The sequence below is a fragment of the Nuphar pumila genome, chromosome 7 (genome assembly GCF_984573655.1).
Source record: "Nuphar pumila chromosome 7, dmNupPumi1.hap1.1, whole genome shotgun sequence".
NCBI lineage: Eukaryota > Viridiplantae > Streptophyta > Magnoliopsida > Nymphaeales > Nymphaeaceae > Nuphar > Nuphar pumila.
The window spans coordinates 14,789,338-14,811,778 of NC_143255.1; the positions used below are offsets into that span (position 1 = coordinate 14,789,338).

General features: G+C 37.3%; 2 protein-coding genes across 2 annotated transcripts; one reads left to right on the plus strand and one right to left on the minus strand.

The window, feature by feature from the left end:
• The first annotated feature begins 417 nt into the window (after positions 1 to 417).
• LOC149831234 (uncharacterized) lies at positions 418 to 12,881 on the plus strand. The gene is made up of 7 exons (XM_090013758.1): positions 418 to 750; positions 1,626 to 1,773; positions 3,279 to 3,470; positions 7,112 to 7,240; positions 10,088 to 10,257; positions 10,882 to 11,012; positions 12,077 to 12,881. The coding sequence occupies exons 1-7, from the start codon at positions 534 to 536 to the stop codon at positions 12,146 to 12,148; spliced, it is 1,059 nt and encodes a 352-aa protein (XP_089869884.1). The 5' UTR covers positions 418 to 533; the 3' UTR covers positions 12,149 to 12,881.
• Positions 12,882 to 14,370: 1,489 nt separating this feature from the next.
• On the minus strand, positions 14,371 to 22,232 carry LOC149831235 (myosin heavy chain-like protein). The gene is made up of 6 exons (XM_090013757.1): positions 21,789 to 22,232; positions 18,203 to 20,611; positions 16,948 to 17,062; positions 15,261 to 15,362; positions 15,031 to 15,112; positions 14,371 to 14,940 (listed from the first exon to the last, which is right to left on the minus strand). The coding sequence occupies exons 2-6, from the start codon at positions 20,590 to 20,592 to the stop codon at positions 14,921 to 14,923; spliced, it is 2,709 nt and encodes a 902-aa protein (XP_089869883.1). The 5' UTR covers positions 20,593 to 20,611; positions 21,789 to 22,232; the 3' UTR covers positions 14,371 to 14,920.
• Positions 22,233 to 22,441: the final 209 nt, after the last annotated feature.

The window sequence follows — 22,441 nt, forward strand, 5'->3', positions numbered from 1 at the left end:
ACTGCTCAAAAAATAGATTCTTATTTGGATAAACTTGGATTCGATCCATACCCCACCCCTTAGATAAAGTTTTTCTGATATTTACATGGAGAAACCGCTACTAAGATCAAAAGACCTAACCGTGTTGGCTTTGCTTGCCGTACTTACTATCACTGTCGTGGCAACGTTGGCTTATCACGACAGCAAAACTATGGGCCCTACTTCCACGAACCTCATTCATCCTTCGAAACCAAAGTGGCCCACTTCATTGAATTCCAAATTTAGCTTTGAACGATCGTTCTCCCCTTTGAGTATTCTTGTTTGAAAGCCGCCCTGCGTTTGGCAGATTTGCCCCAAAATCTTTTAATCCTCTCTCTCTCTCTATATATATATATATATATATATATATATATATACGAGGTTTATGCCCTTCATGGGATCAATGCAATCCATTGGTCCTGTTCTTACATGAAGGTACCCAACAATTTTTCTCTCTCTGTACGTTGTCTGGTATCGTTCTTGGGCGTTCTTCTTTGTTCTTGGAAGTTTCTGCGATGAGGCGGTATAGGAATGGGGAGATGTGGGATTTCGAGCGGGAAATGCCGATAAGGGCAGATGGGTGGGAAGAGGGGGTCGTCCTCGGCGTGGATGGGGGCACGACGTCGACGGTTTGTATCTGTATGGGGATTCCCCTCTCTAACCAATTGCCCGACCCCATCCCCGTGCTCGCTAGAGTCGCTGCCGGCTGCTCGAATCACAACAGCGTTGGAGGTAAGACCACCGGTCTTGTTAGTTGCATTTTGTATCATGACATATTTTCGTGAAGGAGGAAGCGAAGTCGCGGCGTTGGTTTTTGTAATCTTCATCTGTTACTGATTGTTGGTTATGGATTCTGCCATAAAATTGATTGTTGGTTATCGGATTTTAGTAGCTATACATCCAATTTTTCGGATTCATGTAAAAAAATGAGCAAAATCGGGCTGTTGGACATTGCAAAATTTGTATTGGTTGCGATGTACGTGGTGACATTTTTGTTGGTCCTGATTTTCTTGACTCCACTTGGACCTTTTTGGTTATTCTTAAGAAGGAATCAAAATTGGGCCGTGGGTTATTGTCCTTGTAGTCTATGACATTGTGAACTGGATTGCTTACAATGTAAAGATGAAATTCTTTGGTTGGTGTATCACATTTTATGTCCTCCAATTGGCTTTTTTTTTGCTTAATTTTGAGAAGAAAACAAAAGCTGGCTTGCACATTGTTTTGATTCTTTGGTCCTTTGCATTGCACATTTGCATGCGTGGATTGGTGATAATACGGAAATGATTCTTTTAGTGGGGTTTTGTTATTATTCTAATATACAATGCACGTGTTATTTCAAGATTTTTTTCATCTGTTACATTGTTATCAATTTGTTGGAATTGTATATGTAGATGGTTTATCGCTGACGTGGATAAATAGCATCCTACATCGCCATTTTAGTCAATCTATCGACGATAGACCAAATTGCAATGATTTGAATTTCGTATCTGACTTGACATAGGCCATATTTCAAAATTCCAAAATTTGAAATTCTTCTTGGAAGCATGTATGTTGTGCATTTAGCTATGAAGTGTTACCAAATATGATAATCTTGTTTACTCATGCAGAAGCTGCATCAAGAGACACTCTGGAACGAGTTATGGCAGATGCACTAATGAATTCCCACTCTAATAGGTCTGCTGTGCGAGCTGTTTGTTTGGCCGTATCTGGTGTTAACCATCCAACTGATCAGCAAAGGATATTAAAGTGGCTTAGGTTTGGTCCATCATAATCCTTTGCTAGACTACCTATTGTTATCGTTGCTGTTATTGCATATGCAATATCATTTCAAATATTTCCTTCGTGAGTAATAACTTGGATGTTCTAAGTGCTTTAGAGTTCAAAATGTTCCATCATTCATTCCATTTGGTTCCATTTATTTACAAAGTAGCTATGACTGAATCTTAGGTGCTGTTTTTTCTGTTTGTGAAGCTGCTTGTAGGAGTTGTGTTGCATTTACTGATCTTCTCCATCATATGCGGCAACAGTACTATTAGTTGTATTTCCAAATTCTTGCCTGAATATGGAGGCTGGACTCTGGAGACAGACCATGCCATGTTAGCATTGCATGCTTAATATGGTTTTCCTCCTTCATGTTATACCTGTAGATGCATACCTTGAGGTAGTAGTCCCGTTGGTTTACACTTTACACAAGAAAACCAGAAGAACAGCATTGCAATTTCTAACCAATAAAAGGCTTTTACCTCTGTGAAAAGGTTGCATATGCAACTTATATGCAGAACCATTGCGTAATGTGTAGCTGGAGTTTTCAGGACTTTGTCTCATACATCTGATTAGAAACAGTTCTTATGTTGCTTACATAGGGGAAAGTGAATGCACACCAATATTGAACTTGTTTCTGTCCAAAAAGTCGTAATCCATCTTTTCTTCCCAACCTCCCTCTTCCCCCTTTTCTATTCATTTTATTTTGTTTTAGTCATTAGAAGAATTTCTGCACGCTCAGTTGCTATATTTAAGTTATTTATTATTATTTTGGTATAGCCTGCTGTTTTTTTCTCATCTATTTATATTGTGTTTTGTATGTGTTTTTTCTTACAAGGTTTAAACTTCAAGTTGTTTCATCCTTTTTTACATTTTTTTCCATGGTGTTGAAATAGAGCCCTAGCTTTTATGAAGGATTCATCTGAATGCTCTTGTTATATACTAGGTCATTGTTCCAAAGAAGTGTTGGTTCAGGTCTGTGTGTAACCAATTGAAACCATAGCATTGAATATTTTTACTCCATCGTGTCTATCCTTGCTTCTTTAATGCATTTTTATCTTTGTTATTTCAAATGTCTACATTAGCATGCACATCAGATATTGATTAATTTTCACACCTCATTTTGTATAGTTTACTCAGTAGATCTTATATGGGCATATTATGATCTATTTTGGCAGTTTTGCTAGAATGACATTTGAATTTCTGCATGAACATCATCCTGAGGACTTTCAAAAGAAGGATTAAGTGCTTTTTCACTAGTTTGTAACTTCTCTTTCTACATGAATATTTTCAAGTTTTTAGTCAACGTTTGTTTCTTATAGCTTTAGGTCCATGTTTCACCAGACTCACCACCACGTGTCAACTGTCAAGGTTTTTGCTTAATGCTGGAAGATACCTGACTGTAGGCTTAAAATAATATCCTTGTTGTCAACTGCATGCTGTATTCATTAACATCTATGGGAAATTTTATTGATTTCTATCTCCTTTGGTGTGTGCAGAGGCATCTTCCCCAATCATGTTAAGCTCTTTGTTCGAAATGATGCTCTGGCAGCTTTGGCAAGTGGAACAATGGGAAACCTCCATGGATGTGTACTTATCGCAGGTACTGGGAGCATAGCTTATGGCTTCTCTGAAGATGGAAGAGAAGCTCATGCTGCAGGTGCAGGACCTATCTTGGGTGATTGGGGGAGGTGAGTCACATCTGCAGTGATAAAAAAAATTAATTTGAGAACAAGTCTGTCAGTGGATATTCATGTATCAATACACAAGCTCTTTTTCATTAATTTTTACGATGTCTTCATCAAAGACAAAAAATAAAGAATTATGAACATTTAAAACCTGAAAAAACTGGTCAGTAAGATATAAGGAATTGGAAACACTCTTGGTTCTATGTTCTTGAACTCATCTCAAATTATCTTAATGTTATGCCAAAATCACTTATCAGACATATTAAATAAACCTCCTTGAAGTACTAATTTATCATCACTAAACAACTCCAAGATTATCATTTTATCCACAAAACTGCAGTGATGCAATACAGAGTGATGAAACAAGCTCTGAACTTAATTCATAGTGATTCTTATTGGGCTCGGAGCATGTTTTTCTTATGCCAAGTTCATTTGTCTTCGTAATTTGATTAATTCTTTAAACATGCATTCAATGTTTGAAGGATTGTGAAAATAGCTGGGCTGGACAAAACATTTCTCAACATTCTTGAAAAGTTGAAAAATGCGTTGTAAGCTGAGATGGAGAGCAAAATTGGTAATAAATTATCATGACCCAAATTTACAATGATATTCTTATAGTTTCTTTACCCCTCTTGGATGTATTTATAAATAGCTGCTTTCTATTATATTTGTTTTAAACAATTATTTTTATGTTTGATAGTTCTATTTTTATTTATTTATAACAAGTTTTGACAAAAAAATAAAACCACCATATTTTTTAAAACAAGGGGTATCTACTTTTTTGTTCTTCGTTTCTATTTCTATTCTCTCACCACAATCACCACCACCACCACCACCACCACCATAGCCCCATTCTTCACCCTGATCGCCACCATCACCACCCTCCCTCCTTTACCACTGTCACTATCCCACCACTGCTATACTGCCATCAGCACTGTCACTGCCACTACCACCATTGCCGTTCTTCACCTCCATCTAGGGGTGTCAATGGGCCGGACCAGCTTCAGACCTAGGTGAGTCCAGACTCCAAACACGGATCTGATTTTGAGGTGCTGGTACCAGGTCCAATCAGACACACCATAAGAAAAACTATACCTGGGTCCTACAAAGATTACACAGACTCGGTTCATACCAAGTAAAATAATATTGTTTTGTCTTTTTTACATTGAAAAATTGTGGATCTTAATCGGAATTCAGGTTGGACCTGGGTCTAGTATGAAATTTCACAAACCATACTCAGCTCCATATACTAATTGGACCCTTTGATTTGACCCGAATTCTAATCAGACTTCCTTCTTTAGCACCAAACCCTGATCGTATAGGTTCGGTACAGGTCAGGTACAGGTCAAACCTGATCCACTAGCACCCATACTCCCATCATCACCACCACTGCCACCCCTTCTTCATGCCATCACCACCACCACAACCTTTACGTCCGCTACTACCACTACTACTTTCATTCCACCACCACGGCTTCAACAACAACGAGACTACCATCATCACCATCATACCATCTTCTTCAACACCAAACCCACCACCACTCCTTCAGGCTTCAACACTAATACCACTGTCACCACCAGTACTGATATCACACCAAAACCACCACCACTACCCCTACAGCCCCTTACAACACCAAAACCACCATTACTACCCCTAGTACGTACCCCTTACAATGCCAAAACCATCACCATCATTGTCCCCAATCTTCATCCTTCCTATACCTCCTTTTCTTCATCCTCTCCCACCCATCACCTATCCCTCTTTGTTATTCATCCTTGAATCCAAGATCTTCAGTGCGTTAGACTAACATGATAACCAACTATGTCAAGCACACTGAAGGTCTCTAGTTCAAGTCCAGGGGGTTGCAATTTTCACATTTAACTCTTTTTCTTTCACAAAAAACTACACAGCTACTGTAACTTTGATTTGGGTTTTTTCTTTGTTTACCTCTTGGTGAATCCCTTATAAAGTTTATGGTAACCCATCTGGTCTGGGACACTAGCTAGATCTGTCACTGGCTCCCAAGTCCAACAATCTTTATATACCATAGGATGAAGCATACCCTAGTTTTGCTTCCAAGGCAAGCCCATAACAGATGCAGTTTACATATATATATATATATATATATATATATATATATATATATATATATATATATATATATATATATATATATATATATATATATATATATATATATATATATATAAGGGGGGTCCGGGGGTTCCCCCCGGTGAGGGTCCCGCTGCGTGGTTAGCGGGCGGGGGTCCAGGGGGGGCCGCCCCTGGAGGGGGGTCATAGGGGGGCAGCGCCCCCCCCCCCCCCCCAAGATATTTTTTTTTTAATTCCGCAGCCCATTTCATAGGGAATTTAAAAAAGAATGGACCAAAATGACCATGGGTGCGGTCAACGCACCCGGTGCCCGCACCCGCGTTGAGTTGCGCCAACGCGGGTGCGGCACCCTGCTAGCCGAATCCCTGTGACATAGATCTGCACAAAGAGAATCAGTAATTGCCTCCGTATCCTTTTGAATGAGGTAACTGGTGGCTTAGGGTTAAAACCAAGTGAACTCTGTCAGTTTGTTGAACCCTGTATGTGAGCTGATTCTTCTACATAAAAATCAAAAACAACATGGAAAAAACTTTTGCTCAAGGAGAAAGAGTTAACGTATATCTAGGAGAAGGAGTTAACTTATGTCTCTTAAATTCAAGATAGAATTTTTCTCCAAGTTCTCTAATATTGCTGCCAAATTTTCCATTGAAAGATAGTTTTCAGACTAAGAGATCCCACTGATCGCCTTTTGTTGTTATTGGGTCATGGTAAGTTCTACTCTTCTTATCTACAGTCCAGTTCATCTGATTATTACAAGGTTGTTCCAACCCAGAAGTATGAGCCGTAGAAGAAAATGCCTGTTAAACCAATCACAGGAATACTTGTTGTGGTACCTATCAACCAAAGGAGAACCTTTGCCAGTAGGATTGGCCATTTGCCTCAATTTCCTCCCCATTCATCAAGCGGTCATGCTAGAGATATAGAGTCTATAGACAGTCATGGGGGTGCAATATTCTTCCAAATGAGATAAAAGAATTTCCTCTGTTTCTCTCAATTGAAGAAATAATTGGAAGTCATGGATAAGTTGCAAGTTGCAACAGAAAAAGGAGAGGTTTAATGAATGATTTTGAAATATAGTCTACTTTATAATCTATTAATTTTGTGGATCAATGTAGTTATTTCTGTCATTATGGTTGGACTTTATTATGGATTTCTAACCACATTTTTTTTTATATATATATATATATATATATATATATATATATATATATATATATATATATATCACTAAATCTCTTCCACGAACTTGGTCAACAACTGCTGTTGTTGTTATTGAGAGGCAGACTGATTACTAACTGTTCATATGTGATCAAGGAAGTCCTTTAAATGGTTATGGTTCCTTTACATTTTTATGACTGCTTTTATTTTTTAAAGTATTCCTGATGTTTTTGAGTACAAGCTATTCCATTTATATAGCTTACAAAATGCAGCAATCAAATTCAATTGTTGCTGTCATATGTTGGTGTAACTAATTAGTTTTTCATTTCTTGTTTTAGAAACTAAAGGCGTGTCTTGATCAATTTATGATGCAGTGGCTATGGGATTTCTGCACAGGCTTTGACTGCAGTTGTGAGGGCTCATGATGGTCGTGGCCCACAGACAACTCTCACTAGCAGCATTCTAGATAAGCTTGGGCTCTCTTCCCCTGATGAAGTCATTGGGTAATTTTTACTTTATCCTACTTTGGCATCATTCTCTCAGATCAGTGTATGTTAGAGATTGAAGTAATTCTGTCCCTTTTGTTTAAAAGTATTTAGCAATTTGACCAGCCAATCACTTAGACATGTATATCAGAAACAATACTCAATTTCTAATTATTACCAAGTGTTTTATTCCTGAGTTACTCTCCATCAAGATCAAATCCACTTGTAATTCTCATGAACTAAGTTCATCAGTGATGTGCACAATCAGACTAACGTAATTCCATGCACACTATTAAAAGAATTCTTTTCTTTTTCTTTCCCTTTTTTCTCATATCCAAAGGAGAGAATTTGTGTAATCACGAAAGAACTGAAAACATTCATGAACTATATGATGGCATTATATTTTGGGTGGCGAACACCTGAATAACAAATTAGAAACTTTCCACAGTTTATTCAACTTGTTTATCAAATTTGCATTTGTCACGTGTCTGTTTGTAATTTATTGAAAAAACTGAGTTGTTTACGCAAAACCCATATCAAGTCACTGGCTATATTGATGTAGACTGTATTTGAGCTTTGCCAGCTTTTTCATCAATTCTTTCCTTCTGCAACAACCTGCATGTGAACCATCTATTTTATGCTGTCTTGCCGACTGTCAGTCATCCATCTTAATATGCATAGTTGCATAGATACACATGCACAGAGTGTATGAGTTATCAGTGCAACAATTAAGGTTCCATTGCAACTCCATGAGAGGTTACAAAATTGGTACTCTTGTTATAGGTGGCACCCCATAAATAAAGAAGCAAACAAATAAATAAATAAATGTATATATGTATACACACATTCCATATGTTATCCTGGCACCTCCTCCTGTGTGTTGCTTATAGCTGTCAGTTGTACAATACAGTAAAAGAAACAACTATGCAGGGCTGATGCTCACAGACTGTACCATTCGTTTCTGCATTGCATGGCTATATGATATGGGAATGAATGATTTTAGTAGTCTATGCTTTTGAAATTAGTATACAGATAATCTTGTGCAAGGGAAAAGGGAAATTTTAAAAGAATCTCCTAAAATTTTGGTAATAATAAAAAACATACTAAGCTTTAAAAATTGTTAAAACACACCTAAATTTGTGCTCTGTTAATCAAAAGCAAGTTTCTATCAATTGAACTTCGGTTATCATTATCCCAAGTTGAGCTAATGACTTAGATTACTAATTTAAACTCAAAAACTTGCATCACATAGCTATGGGTATGGGTTGGGGATCAAGTACGGAGGGTATCAGACCACAAATTTTAAAGGTGCAGGTACAGGTACAGGTACAGGTACAGGGGTAGTATTTTTAGTAAAAGTGGGAGAGGTGATATTTTGAATACAATAGGAAAAATGAATTTTTTTAAAAGAAAATAGAAAAACTCTCTCGCTAGCAATAAATAAATAAATGAACAAGGGGGTGGAGGAGAAGAAGAAGAAAAGAAGCGGAGGAGAAAGAAAAAGAAGTGGATGCAGGTACCTCTTGTAAAAATATCTCAAAAGGAGATAGTGTGCAAACCAAGCTCCAACTTCACAAAGGAATATGCGCACAATGGCACAAGAACACTTAGAACAAAATGTACCCAAGGTACAAATGAAGAACACAAATGCAAAAATATAAAGAATTTTATTGAACAATTGGAGAACAATGCTCCAAGCATTGAATACATTTATGAGGAGGGCTCACCCCTATTTATACACAAGAGGGACCCTTGGAGGGGCTCCCACTAGACGTTGGAGCCCCTCCAACAGAAATCTAACCGTTGGAGGGGTCCAACGTCTAGTGTTGGACCCCCTCCAAGGTTGACTAAGTCAACAAATAAAAAAGAAAAAGAAGAAAAGAAAGAAAAAAGAAAAAGAGAAAAGGAAAAGAAAAAGAAAGGAAAAAAATAAAGTACAATCATATTCACTAATGTGAATATGCGCAAAAGGGGAAAATACTGAAATACCCTTACGGGTTACATGTTGGGAAATATATATGTATATATATATATATATATATATATATATATATAGAGAGAGAGAGAGAGAGAGAGAGAGAGAGAGAGAGAGAGAGAGAGAATTTAACACCTCTCTCTCTCTCCATCTTCTTCTTTTTCCTTCTTCCTTTTCCTCCTCTATTTCTTCTTCTTCTTCTTCCTCCTCCTCCTCTCTCTCTCTCCAAAGGTGTACATGCTTCAAAGTTGACAAAACTTAAAGAAGCTGGCTTCAAATCCCTCATAGGCCTCCAAATCTTCTACTCCAAAGTGATTACCAAAGAATCCAAAAAGAAAAATCATAGACGAATTACGTGCTTATTTGAAAACACTTTTTTGAGGGTAAAACAGTAATTACAACACACTGATGTCAACCTTGATGGAAGGAAAGTCTAGTCTTTTTTAATTGCCAATGAAAATATTTAGGTGTATTTCTAACAATTTCTAAAACTTAGGTATGATTTTTCTTTTTTTTTTTGAAATTATTGCCAAAATTTTAGGTATGTTTGAAAAATTCCCCCCCAAAACTCTCCCATTAAACTATCTTCAGTGCAGGGAAAACCTCACAGTGCTTTTTTGATACTCAAGGATTCATTGAAGAAGTTACTTGGCTTCCTTTTTCCTTTTCACCATTGTTTTATCATGTATGGTAGACCTTCTGATTATTTTAGATGAAAGCAAGAAAACTACTATGAGCCTATATATATATATATATTCTAATTTTCAAAATCTGTGTTCCTTGAGGTTATATTTATATTGCCATAAATCCTGACTATCTTGTTTTATGCAATTTGATCAATTCTCGAGCTTCACATTCACCTACTTGATTTTTTTTCCTTCTGGATGCAGCTGGGTCTATGCAGATCCATCTTGGGCTCGCATTGCTGCACTTGTTCCTACTGTAGTGGCTTGTGCAGAGGCTGGTGATGAGGTTGCAAATAGAATCTTGACAGACTCTGTTCATGAGTTGGCAGCTAGCGTCAGAGCTGTTGTCCAAAGACTTGGCTTGAGTGGTGAAGGTAAAACTTTATTCAGATTATCCTATTTATAGATCCATTTAATTCTATCTGTTAGTAATGAAGATGCTTGAATACCTTTGAGATAGTAATGTCTTTGGGTTCTGTCCACTAAGGTAGATAATCTCATCTTCCTTGATGGTTGTCCATTCATATTATGTCCGTGAAAGCACTTATATAGGATTGACCTACAGATACATGGTAGGCTCCTGTGAGTTTGGCGTAAACCAGGTGCATTTTGGTCATGTCCTTGAACTACACTATTTACATGGATTTGTGGCCTGTAGTAGCTAAATCCTGTTGTTTCTGTTGTTGATTTTGTTTTAAGGGTTGTCTCATCAGAAACCGGCTATTTTAATACATTCTTATCAACAAGCATACATGCCTGTACATCATGTCATTGTGCATGTGACATTTACAGAACTTATTTGCTCAAACTTTTTCCTGAAGTATATTTGTTTTAATTTCATCCAAGGCACAAATTGTCATCAGTAGTGTACAATTTTTTGAGCTTTCATATGCCAAAAAAGTGATAATTTATTAATTTAATTTTTTCTAAAGCTTCTTCATATGCCATAAATGTTCACATATGCATGTGTGTTGATCACTGATGAGTTTGAATTGCAGATGGAAATGGTTCATTTCCCCTTGTTATGGTTGGTGGTGTCCTTGAAGGTAACAAGGGTTGGGATATTGAAAAGAAAGTGATAAATTATATATCGAAGGACTATCCGGGTGCTCATCCTATTAGACCGAAGGTTTGTAAGTTGTACTTTCTTCTTTTCTTTTGTGTACAAAATTCTTAATGATCCGTCTGTAGACTTAAGGTGAGACCGATCCACAATGTGTGGCATGAGTCTACATACTGGTCAAATATCAATCTAATTGGTCAACTCAGCCCAACTGAGCTGCATTAAGTTCCACTTGTTAGGCTAAGCTCTTGTTTGAGTTCCAATACGTGTTTGCGACTGTGTTTTTAGTGTAAGTCATTGAAGATAAGACTGCAAAATGAACAAAATAGGGGCTGAAGAATCAGTCTCTTCTCTTTGAAGATGTGATTTGTTCTCTAAGTTTTGTAAAATTAAAAAACCATTCTATTTTGAGGCACTTAAAAAATGAGATCAGAGTCATCAGACAATCTAAAACATGTTCTTGACCAAACAAACCACATAAACCATATCCTTAGGGCTTGATCCACAAAAAATCAAGAAAATGTGCTGGAACAGGGTGTTTCTACTAGAGGGTATGGTACAGTCGAAGGTAGCCAATATTTTCCCATTTGGTTAATACACTGGTTTTAGGTGATTCACATAGTTGCATTTCCTCTTTGTGCAGAAATTTGTTTCATGGTCTTCCTTATGTGAATTCTTCAAGATTACATATTCATAGACTCTCTGGCTTAACTTTCTTTTTGGCTTTCCCCTACTGTTTATTTATTTATCTATTTTTTTAAATTTTGGAGGGGTTTCTTTTAACAATTTAAAACTACAATCACAGTTGCAACTAACTTGATTATGGACTGCCATAGCTTATGGGTCCATACAAGTTTAGTCTTCTTCCAAATCCCTGTAATGGTGTGATTTGTCATGCTTCTGATCTCAGGCTAAACAACAAATTTTTGTTCAGACAACTCAACACCAACTGCTTGCGAGTTTTCAGGCATTAATCATTCCATAGAAGGATGAATAGTTTCATCAACTAATCCCACCAACTTGTGAACTGGGTGTTTCTAAAATATATTGTAGTTAATTTCAGTTTTACTCATTGAATGCTGATTTCTCGTGGCCAAGTATGACTTGTATCTCTATTTTCCAATGTGTAGGTTGAGCCTGCTGTTGGAGCTGCTCTGCTTGCTTGGAACTTCTTTCTAAAAGATTTGGATGGTAAGAGCTGACTGAGTTTCTGTTGGTGGCTTTCCTTGTATAGTATGTTCATCTCAATCATTCAAGCTAAAAGAAATAGAATTTGGGGTAAAAGGATGGGAATTTCTTGCAACAGATAATGGTCATAAATTTGTGATAATTGGATCACCCTCTACAAGGTGAGGGGTTCTATATATCTTGTTTGCTTGGCATTGATCTTCAATTTGCTCTTAGTTAATGAATCGTAGTATAATACTCTGGGATGAAAGACGGAAACTCTTGTCATTTCCTCGAGAGAAAACGTTCTTGTTGAAGATGGCAAGAATTGGAAAGTAGCGCAGACTCGAGTATGCCGCCTCTGAAAACTGTCAGGTAAGGGCTATTCTCTTTATGAGGCTGTTTGACGGTTCTCTATATTGCAATTCTCTTCACCATGTCAAAAATTGTGAATACACAAATGGACCACCACTTCCATCATCATGCTCTACTAGAAGGCACACACAGAGGCAGAAGCAATCATTCTTCGTCGATGCATTCCAGCCAGTGCAAACAGGGCTGGGAAACGAAATGAGCTGCTAGTAGCTTGGATAGACAATGAGTGTTCAACTCGGCTAGTTATATAGTTTGCCTATATTTTGTATTAGAGTGTAGATGGTTGAAGACACTGACATGTACGCTAATATTTTTATATTTTAAGTAATGTTTTGATAAAACATTCATTTTTAATATTAAAATATCAAAAAATTAGTTTTTATTGATTAAAAATTAAGTAAAAAATTCTGTGTCTTCATGTCCTATTCTTCAAAAAGATTTTGAACGTCCGAATTAAATCCGTGCCACACGTCCCTGTGCCCACGTGTCTCTGCGACAGGTTAAAATATTTGGCTTGCAGACTAAATTTGGAGTTCAAATTCTACTTGCTTACAGCTTTGAAGCAATGCATTTATTTTGTAAATGACCCAGTTTGAGCTTGGTTCAGTAGGTTTATGGTTCAAATTTTATTAGACAAGTAGGACATTGCCCATCCAATACAGTTGCCTACCTACCTACAAAAAGAAGTCTAAGGATTATACGCTGGAAGAGGAGCCTTTTTCCGGCCAAGACGATCAAGAATGCAGGAATACCTATGAAATGAAACTCCACTAGTTGTACAGAACGAGCCTTGAGGAAAGCTCTTTCTATAGCGCGTTTAGCGGACTTGCTTTGAGGTTAACTTGATAAACAGGTGGATAGGAGCCTTAACGAAGGCAGAGCCTAAAGCCTAATGCATGCACCGTCTTCCAACAGGTACGTCGTTAGAAAACAGCCAAACTTGATAGCCTCTTTTTTTCAGTCATTTCTTGCCACCCAACGGACTTCCTCAACCAAACACATGTTAAATCCAAGTTTTAGGCCTTGTTTGGATGACGGGAAATCCGAAATGGTTTTCAACACGAAAATATCTAAAAATAAAATAAAATATGAAGGCCAACCATTTTTTGGTCAGCCACCAGCTGGGAAATGGCCAGCCTGGTGTTACCTGGCATGGGTGGCCTGAAGCAAGCCATTTCCCGGCTGGTGGCTGGCCAGAAAACGGCCAGCCCTCATTTCAAAATACAAAATGGTTGGCTGGCTATTTTCCAACAAGCCACCGGCCGGCAAATGGCCAGCTAGCCGTTTTTTTATTAATGTAAAAAAAAAAAGAACTTACGTTTCTGACAGGTCACCAGTGAAAAAAATGGCCGGCTAGTACCACCCTCACCAGGTGGTACTAGTCCTGCCAATGACTGGCTAGAAATAGCCGAACACAAGTTGGAGCGGGTGGGGACAACCATGGTTGGGGGGTGAAAGAGGGAAAGGAGAGTGGGAATAGGGCTCCTCATAAACCGGGTTGAAAAAACTGTTGCGGGGGAGGGCTAGGCAGGGTTTGCAAAACTTAGTGAAAACCCAGTTTTGCACCAAACCAGGTTGATTCAAAACCCGATTTGGTGGCATCCAAACAGCCACCAAACTAGGTTTTGTTGCTAAAACCTGGTTTTGAGTGTCATCCAAACTGCACCTTGGTGTCTGCATCCAAACACCCTATAAGAGATCTGGTGTTTTGGGTCTAACAATCATTCCCAATCGCCTCATTATAGTTACAAAAGCTTGGGTATTAACGCACAACCAGACGAGAGAGAGTCACAATGCCTTAATCTAAAATATAAGCATCAATTGAACTCAGAAAATCGAAGTATATACACTGCAACTGGGAAACCAAAATCAAAACAATAACTAAAAGAATACACTAAAAATAACATAACTTTATTTGTTCATAGCTACATTTTCTTTCTTTAACCTAAAAATGCCAAATCTCCTATTTGATGTTGAATGCTGTACAACATAAAGAGACAAAAAAAAAAGTAAAATAGATCCAACGGCCATGGTGGAAAAACAAGATGATTATATATTGGTACAAGCAAAAATGAATCCCCAACCAACAGAATTTCAGTCATCTAAAGATCATAATTCAGAAGAAACTGCTTATGGTACCATATGCAACGAACTCCTTGACCATCGCAACTTCAGTTGTGCTTTCCATTTCCTCTAAACACATGCGATGAGGTCCTCCCTTCTCCTAGATGCTAACTGGCAAGCCAAATTTTATGAGACGCTGACAGGATGAGGAACTTAGCTCGCAAGCCTGATTCTCGTACGACACACCAACAAGCAAAAACAGCCTCTAGATGCTAACATGGCAAATCAATAATCCTGATTGTCTGAAATGCATGGCCTTCCACCAAACATGGATCCAGGATCGGAAGTGCCCTCATCTGATGATGCATTCATCTTTGTGAGATCAATTCTACAAATTCAATACGAAGGATGTGGAGAGTTTTAAAACTAGCATCAACACACAACTTCTGAGAAAAACTGTAACTCAATCATTATGTACCATGTTGAGATACTAAAAAAGACTGGCTTGATGATTTTTCTCCACTCAATTCTCGTTTAACCAACCTCAGTATCTCCATAATCTGTCATAAGAATGCTACTTGAATGAATCAGGAATCCTAAACAACGCAACTTGATTTTTTCTTTTTCACCTTAGACAAAGGAGGCATTCCAAAAATGATTGAAAGTTTTACAAAATATAACACATAGCGATGAGGGAAAAACACTTACACCAGGGTAATGCTTTAAAACTGGAGAGTAGTGATCGAGTGCGAAATATAACTTCTCAAGAAGATTTAATAAAGAATCAACTTCATCGCCCAGAAGATCAACCTGGATTCCAAACAAAACTTGCATAATAGTGCTAAACGTGCGGACATTCAAGAATTGAAAAGCATGAACTAATCTTGTTATTCCTTTCAAACAAGGAAATAAAAGATACCAGAATGTGAAGATTAAATTCATAAAATCAACAATTAATAGATGTTTGAAAACTGGGTACATCGTGAGCCTGTAAATGGAAGGTGGGCATAACTTTCCAAAGAAATTTTACATGTTATGCTTATTTCATAGCATCATGAACTTGAAATATGGGGCAGAAATCCTCCAAACCCTGAAACCCCAAAATATACAACAAAATGATCACAGATGCTACCGTCCAGCTTTCCAAATACTGGGTATGAGATAGGATACTTAACACTATGTGATGTTGGTTAACCATCGTACGGCTAGTAAGCAAAAGTGTAATTCAGGACTCTCTGGCATCATCCAAAGATTACAAAAAAGATCATGAAGATGAACAATCTAACATTTGTGAATCATGCAACCACTGAGATCTCACATATTTCCTCATGTTCAAACTGATTTAAACTCCACTGTAATGGCCCTTTATCCATAAAACTTGAGAACCATACGAGTATAAGTTGCACTAAGATCTTAAAATGCAGGGGCTCATTTTAGCTAGAGAAGTGAACAGGATGTGATGGTAATTAATAATAGGATCTAGCTACTTTGGGTTCAGTCAAATTAGGCTGTCGCATGTTGAGAGGAACTAGGCAGCAGACGGAGGAACACTTTATCAATTGCTCATCCATGGCAATGAGTGACCAAGGAAATGCCAGAATGAAGCTATTGAATTTTTAGTAAATTGGAGTCCTACAACATAAAAGCTATTTGGAACTGAAATACTTATCTGGCCGCTAAGCATGCATTTGTGCACATGCACACATCCAACACATGCATCATAGTCACCAATATCAATCTCAGGAACATCTTGGTGAGGCAATTCATCAGGATATTACAGGTTTTCTTATAAATCTTGTTGGCATAAAAGAAGCAGAAAATACAAAAGTAACACAAAAATTTAGATCAGAAATAATGTCTTTGCAAAAATGTAACAAAAATTTAGAAAAGTTTTAAAATATGATTAATAAGAAAAAGAAATGACAGGAAAAATGTTGTAAAAATATTTTGATAATGTTATGATATTTGCCCTTCCTAATTGTTTTCCCATTGATAATTTTGCAACATTTTCAAAATATAGGCAATATCTGTGACCACGTGCACACACATAAAAAGCCATCCACATGTACCATCCTACCTGACAAGATGCTACAGGCCATTTTTTTTTCAAATCAACAACTTGATGGTGTGATTAACCACCAATGGCCATCAGATGCAGTTTGTTTTTTCAGGGATTATTTTGACTAGAGGATATAAAAGGCAGAAATAAGCTAACATTGATCTTGTGAAGAAACCAGAGTATGAAAATCCATGTTTGTGGATTAGAGAATTCTAGACACAACATGCAATAACTGAACCTAAAAATCATGCATATTCATTATTCAATCACAGACAACAAATGTAAAAGAACGCTAGGTAGCTTAAAAAAAAGAAAAATAAGCAGATACAATCTTACCTCCGCTTCAGATTTTCGAAGATCAGAGAGTATCTTTTTACACCACAATCCTCTTTTTCTTAGCAAGCTTCCATGTTGAATGAGTGGGCACAATGCATCATTCAACTTTTGGAGTCTGCAAGGTAGACAGCATATATGGATTATATCATCAAGCTAAGCCTTTGAAAACCATATAATTATGGATGATATGCTACTAATCACATCTAATATTTGCAAATATATGATACGAGATATGTCACAGGCCCTAAAAGCTTGAAAAAAATCAGTGATGCATCTTCCAAGAATAATTCATAAGATGATGGATGTAAATATTTCATCAAACATTATTTCCAAGAGAAACCGAGAATCTAACTTTCATTCCTTAAAGCTAAAGAGTGACACAGCAGTAGTACATAAGAAGCTGCATAAGTGAGCCGAAAAGCATAGAAAAGTAAGCATTCTCTGATCATCTTTCAGTAACCTTCTCAAAACTTCTAGGAGTTCATCCTGCTTATGTAACATCATATCTTACTACATGCAGATAGCACATATGTTCCAAACGTAATACAAGCAACTATAAATTGATGGCATCATTAGACACTAGCTGGCGTTGCATGAGAAATGCATGCAAAATAAATCTAACCTACTTCTACTGAGAATGCAGATAACCTTATCAGAACCAAGGACTTCCAATCTGTCACTATTTTGTTTTTGAAAGGCAGAAGCTGTCACTACTTGCATAACAGTAATCTCAGCATTACTTCATAAAGTATTCAACTGAACATTACATCTCTTACCAAATCTTCTTAGAATGATGGGAAAGTCAAATTAACTCTAGATCAGAGCCAGAGCAGTTAGTCGTGCATGATATTTAGCCATTTAGCAACTGTTTGACCGTAATTACTTATCTGATATATATTTTCATCATGAAAGAAAAGGGCAGGATGATGCTTGACAAGTAAAACAACAAACCCGTTAATTCAGCCAGAAACAATTTGAATTTGCCTCTTGGAAGCAGCACCAAAGTAGCAAATCCAAGTTGCACACTAGAAAATAGTAAATCTATAACACGTCAGGGAGAAAAAAAAAGTCTAAGGAATCAGGATAGGGTAAGAAATACATATGTATGAAAGCAATGTCATTAGTTTAACATATTTCACACTGTAAAACCAAGTATTCTGTTTACAACTATATCATAAATTTGCAAGTTATATGAAAAACTTGAAAGAAAAAAAGACATGCAAATGAGTGATTAAGAAGCTGGTGAAAAGAATACCTCAAATTGTTTATTGAAATCGTATCAGCCACCCTATGTTCAAATTTCATCATTTCTTTTGAATAATCCATAATAAAATTGCAAACAACTTCCCATTGTTTCTTTTGTTCCCTTTCCTTTTCCAAAAGCATAGAAACCCTCTGTTGCTTTTTTTTTACAACATCTTCAAGCACAGTTCTCTGCTTATATGCTTCATTCAAATCATTCAATGTCTTCTCCAATCTCCATTCTAGCTCTTTGAGATCAATTTTGTATTTAGCCACCTGCTGCAAAGCTAAATCTAGTGATCCACCCATTGCATCCAATCTATGGCTCTTATCCATAATTAATCTATCTTGCTGAACTGTCTGACACCTTAACCTGTCAAGTTCTTGAGAAACTATATCTAGAGCTTCCTTTTGTCTAACCAAAGTAGATTTTGCTTCCAACTCTGACTTCTCCTTCTCTCCCAATGAAGCTGAAAGGGACATTATTTCATCCTTCAGATGCTCCTTTTCTTTGATCTCCGAACACACAGCTTGCTCTTTTACTTCTGCTAATGATTCAAAATACTCTCTGAGTTTCTTTTCTTCAGAATACTTTGTCATTGTGGACTCCATAATGGCCTCTGCATCCTTAATGGCTTCTTCCAAAATAACTTTGCAAAGTTCATGCATGATAATAGTTTCGAAATCAGAATCACTGATTTCGCAGTTGTGGCCCAAAACGAACTCCTTAAGCACTGTGGTGTATATCTCATCCCTGATGAACACTTCCATTTCACTTTCTTCCAGGTCAGATTTGAACTTCCTTTTCTGCTTGAGCAGGTTTATTTCTGCTGAAGACTGCAGTTTTATTTTTTGCATTGCATCAGTAACCTGCAAAGAGAGGAAACTGATATCTTTCTTTCTCCCATTAAGTACCATTTTCAGATTCTGGTTTTCCTTAATTATTTCATCCATCGTCCATTGGATTCTTCTATAATCATAAAAAATCGAGGAGATCTTGGAGTTCTGCTTGATTATGTCATCCAATTTTGCTATTATTTCTAAAACTCCCTTCTTCAGACCTTCAAAATCCTTATCTTTCTGTGTGTGGACTGAACCCTTGTCTTTAAGTAGTTCTCTCTTAAGTCGGAAGCATTCTTCTGTCGCTGCTTGTAATTCAGATTCATGGTTCCTACTCATCTTGGTCATTTCAGTTTTGAAATGATGTATCAACTCCTCCCTATTCATATGCTTCAGGTGGGCAAACTCTGAAGTCTCACCAGAAGCACCTTTACCACCTGTGCTATTGTCAGAAGAGACAATAGTGGCATTTTGCTCCTGATGCCCTAATGATATATGGTCTCTCACGACCTTCCGTTGTACTCTTTTTGGGCAATTAGCACCTTCATCATGTCCTTCATGAGACCCATGTAACAACGTGTGTCCTGATTCAGAACCAAAGAGAGATTGTGAGATATTGTCCAATTCTTGACGCAAATTTGAGATGGCATCCATTTGACTCAACCAAACATCATGCTGTGTGCTAATCACTTGTCCCTCCAGCAATTCTTCTTTAGAACGCTCTTGAAGATTCTCAATAAAACATTGCATCACAATAGCATTGACTGATTCCTGAAGCTCCCACATCCACTGGCATTCCAACAATGTAGATTTGGACAAGAAAAAGGCATTGTCTATCTGCTTATATACCTTCTCTAAAGTGTCTTTTAGAGAAACAAACCCTTCTTCCATCTTAACAACTTTGTTGGAAATCTTACTCAACTTAGAACCTGCTTTTGCATCATAGAAAGTGCATGTTCTCTCTGATGCAGATGCCTGCTCCGGTTTTGAAACTGAATTCAGTTTACTAGCTATATTGCAGTTATTCAAATTTGAATCATCAACTGAGTTACATGAAACAAGCATTCTTAAATCCCCCATTTCTCTTATAATACTTTGCCATTGCTCCTCAGCTTGGATTCCCAAACTCCACAAAAGCCCATCCTTTTCATCCTGACCAATATCTCTTATCAGACACAAATGCAACAACTCATTGGGCTGTCTATTACTACTGCAAATAGTTGCCTTGAGAGACCCATTTTCGAGCCCTCTAGCTTGCAAACAATTCTCAAGACTTAATACCTCCAACTCACGGCTCCTCAACTTCTCACGCAGATCGGCTATCTCTGCTTCCTTTGCCAAAACTGCTTCCTTTGCCTCTTCGCTGACAGCTTTGACAATGCCCTTAATGACAGACTCATTAACCATACGAGAAACAGTCACCCTATCCAAAAGTTCATCAAAGAACAAATCTGTATCTTCCAAATATCTCTTATAATATTCAGAACCATCATCACCATTATCACTACCAAAACTACAGTCTGACCGCACACACTTGCCGTTCTCCAACACCACACGTTCCATGCTTCCCAACCTCACACCACTACCAAAAAGAACAAAAACAAGGTCAACCTTATTCACAAAACCGTAACACAAGAACCCAGAAGCCTGTAGTCAGAGTGCATGAATTGTATTGTTCACCATCAGACCTAAGATTTTGTTAAAAGTAAACATAAATAATCAAGTTGAATACTAAAAAACAACAAAGATTTAGAAATTTGAGCTTTTACCGTTATCAAATTCATAAAAATAAGCAAAATAGAGTTTAATATAGAGATTATTGTTCACCATCAAACCTAAGGTTCGGCCTTCCATACAATAAACAAAAATAATCAAGTTCAATACAAAAAAAAAAGACAACCAAGAAATCTGAGCGTTTCCCAGTAATTCATAAAAATAAGCAAAAATAGAGTTTAATATTGGCATTAAAATCATCACCAGCAAGAACGAAGAACAAAGAATCCAACATTACCAAGGAAAACAATACGTTTTCACACCAAACCCCAACAGATAAGAATGAATTGAAATAACCCATTAAAGCAGACCTCAAAATTAAACAAAACAAAATAAAAAAGATTTAAATCCACTAATAAAACCAACCATCGAAATTTCCGTAGCTTCAACACCACACTCAAAACGACAACCACAAAAACCCTAAAAAAATAATGAGATCAATCTCCGAATCAACTCATAAAAGCTACCCAAAAACTAAAAACGCATTTATGACATTCAACACAAAAAAAAGAAACAAAAAAAGTGAAAAGAAACCCTTGATTCAGTAAATTCTCGATACAAATCCCCTTAAGACCTAGGGCTTTCCGCGAACCAATTTCAAAAATTAAAAAACTCATAAATACAAACAAAAAAATAAACCCAACAAACTCGCACGAAAACTAAATGAGAAATTATCAAGTCTCAATTGACAAAAAAAAAAACACGAACTAAAGAAGAACAACAACAACAGAAAAAGAAGAAGAAGAGTGGGGTGAAGGGAACAAAAAAAAATTCAATATAGTTTAGGGTTTTCGCGAACCAATTTCAAAAATTGAAAAAACTCATAAATACAATAAAAAACCCAACAAAATCTAATGAAAACTAAATGAGAGATTATCAAGTCTCAATTTCGAAAAAAAAAACGAACAAAAGGAAAAGGAAAAGAAGAAGAATAACAACAACAAAAAAGAAGAAGAGCGGGGTGAAGGGACCCAAAAAAAACTCACATAGAGGTTAGGGTTTCCGCAGAAGACACCAAGCCACTGTGCTCCGAGGGACGCCGTTAAAATCAGACGTTGGTGGTTTTGAATTTCCCACCATAGCCGTTGCTGAACCCTAGTTCCCTTTGTTTTCCCGCCAGATTTCTCTCAGTTTCTCTCTCTCTCTGAGTCTCGTGTGGCAGAGAGAAAAGCACAGCAAAGTGAGTGGGGAAAGCAAGAGAGCCTTTTTATATTTTTAGGGCACTCGCAGAAATTTACTCTCTCTCTCTCTCTCTCTGAAGAAGGAGCGGGAGAGGGAAAAAGACCATGAGAGGAAGTTACCGAATTGGTCTCCACAAATGATTAAATCACAAATCTGGAGTATCTGAAATGTCTATACTACCCTCCAGATTTTTGTACAAGTACAGTGCAGTCTCTTCCCGTCCTTTTGAGCGTGCTCAAGGCGGTAGAGCGTGAGTAAAAAAACCTCAATTTACCAAATTGGCCTCCTGAAATCGTTATTCCTTTTACCGTGAAATTACTATGATAACCCTAATGTTTTGCAGAAGTACAATGAAGTATTTTTTTTTCTTTCACGGAGCAGTGAATAAACCACCCCAGTAATAAGAGACCAGGTTGCTGCCCGGAAGGGGTTTGGCTTAGTGGGATGAGGCCGCTAG

Bases quoted from the DNA above. Each gene is read 5' to 3' on its own strand.
- LOC149831234 (XM_090013758.1), top strand. From the start codon at position 534: ATGAGGCGGTATAGGAATGGGGAGATGTGGGATTTCGAGCGGGAAATG. The intron at 3,471-7,111 runs GTGAGTCACATC...TTTATGATGCAG, and splicing joins ATCTTGGGTGATTGGGGGAG to TGGCTATGGGATTTCTGCAC. The intron at 10,258-10,881 runs GTAAAACTTTAT...TTTGAATTGCAG, and splicing joins ACTTGGCTTGAGTGGTGAAG to ATGGAAATGGTTCATTTCCC.
- LOC149831235 (XM_090013757.1), bottom strand. From the start codon at position 20,592: ATGGAACGTGTGGTGTTGGAGAACGGCAAGTGTGTGCGGTCAGACTGT. The intron at 15,113-15,260 runs GTAAGTGTTTTT...TTCTTATGACAG, and splicing joins TTTTAAAGCATTACCCTGGT to ATTATGGAGATACTGAGGTT. The intron at 14,941-15,030 runs GTACATAATGAT...TTGAATTTGTAG, and splicing joins TTTTTTAGTATCTCAACATG to AATTGATCTCACAAAGATGA.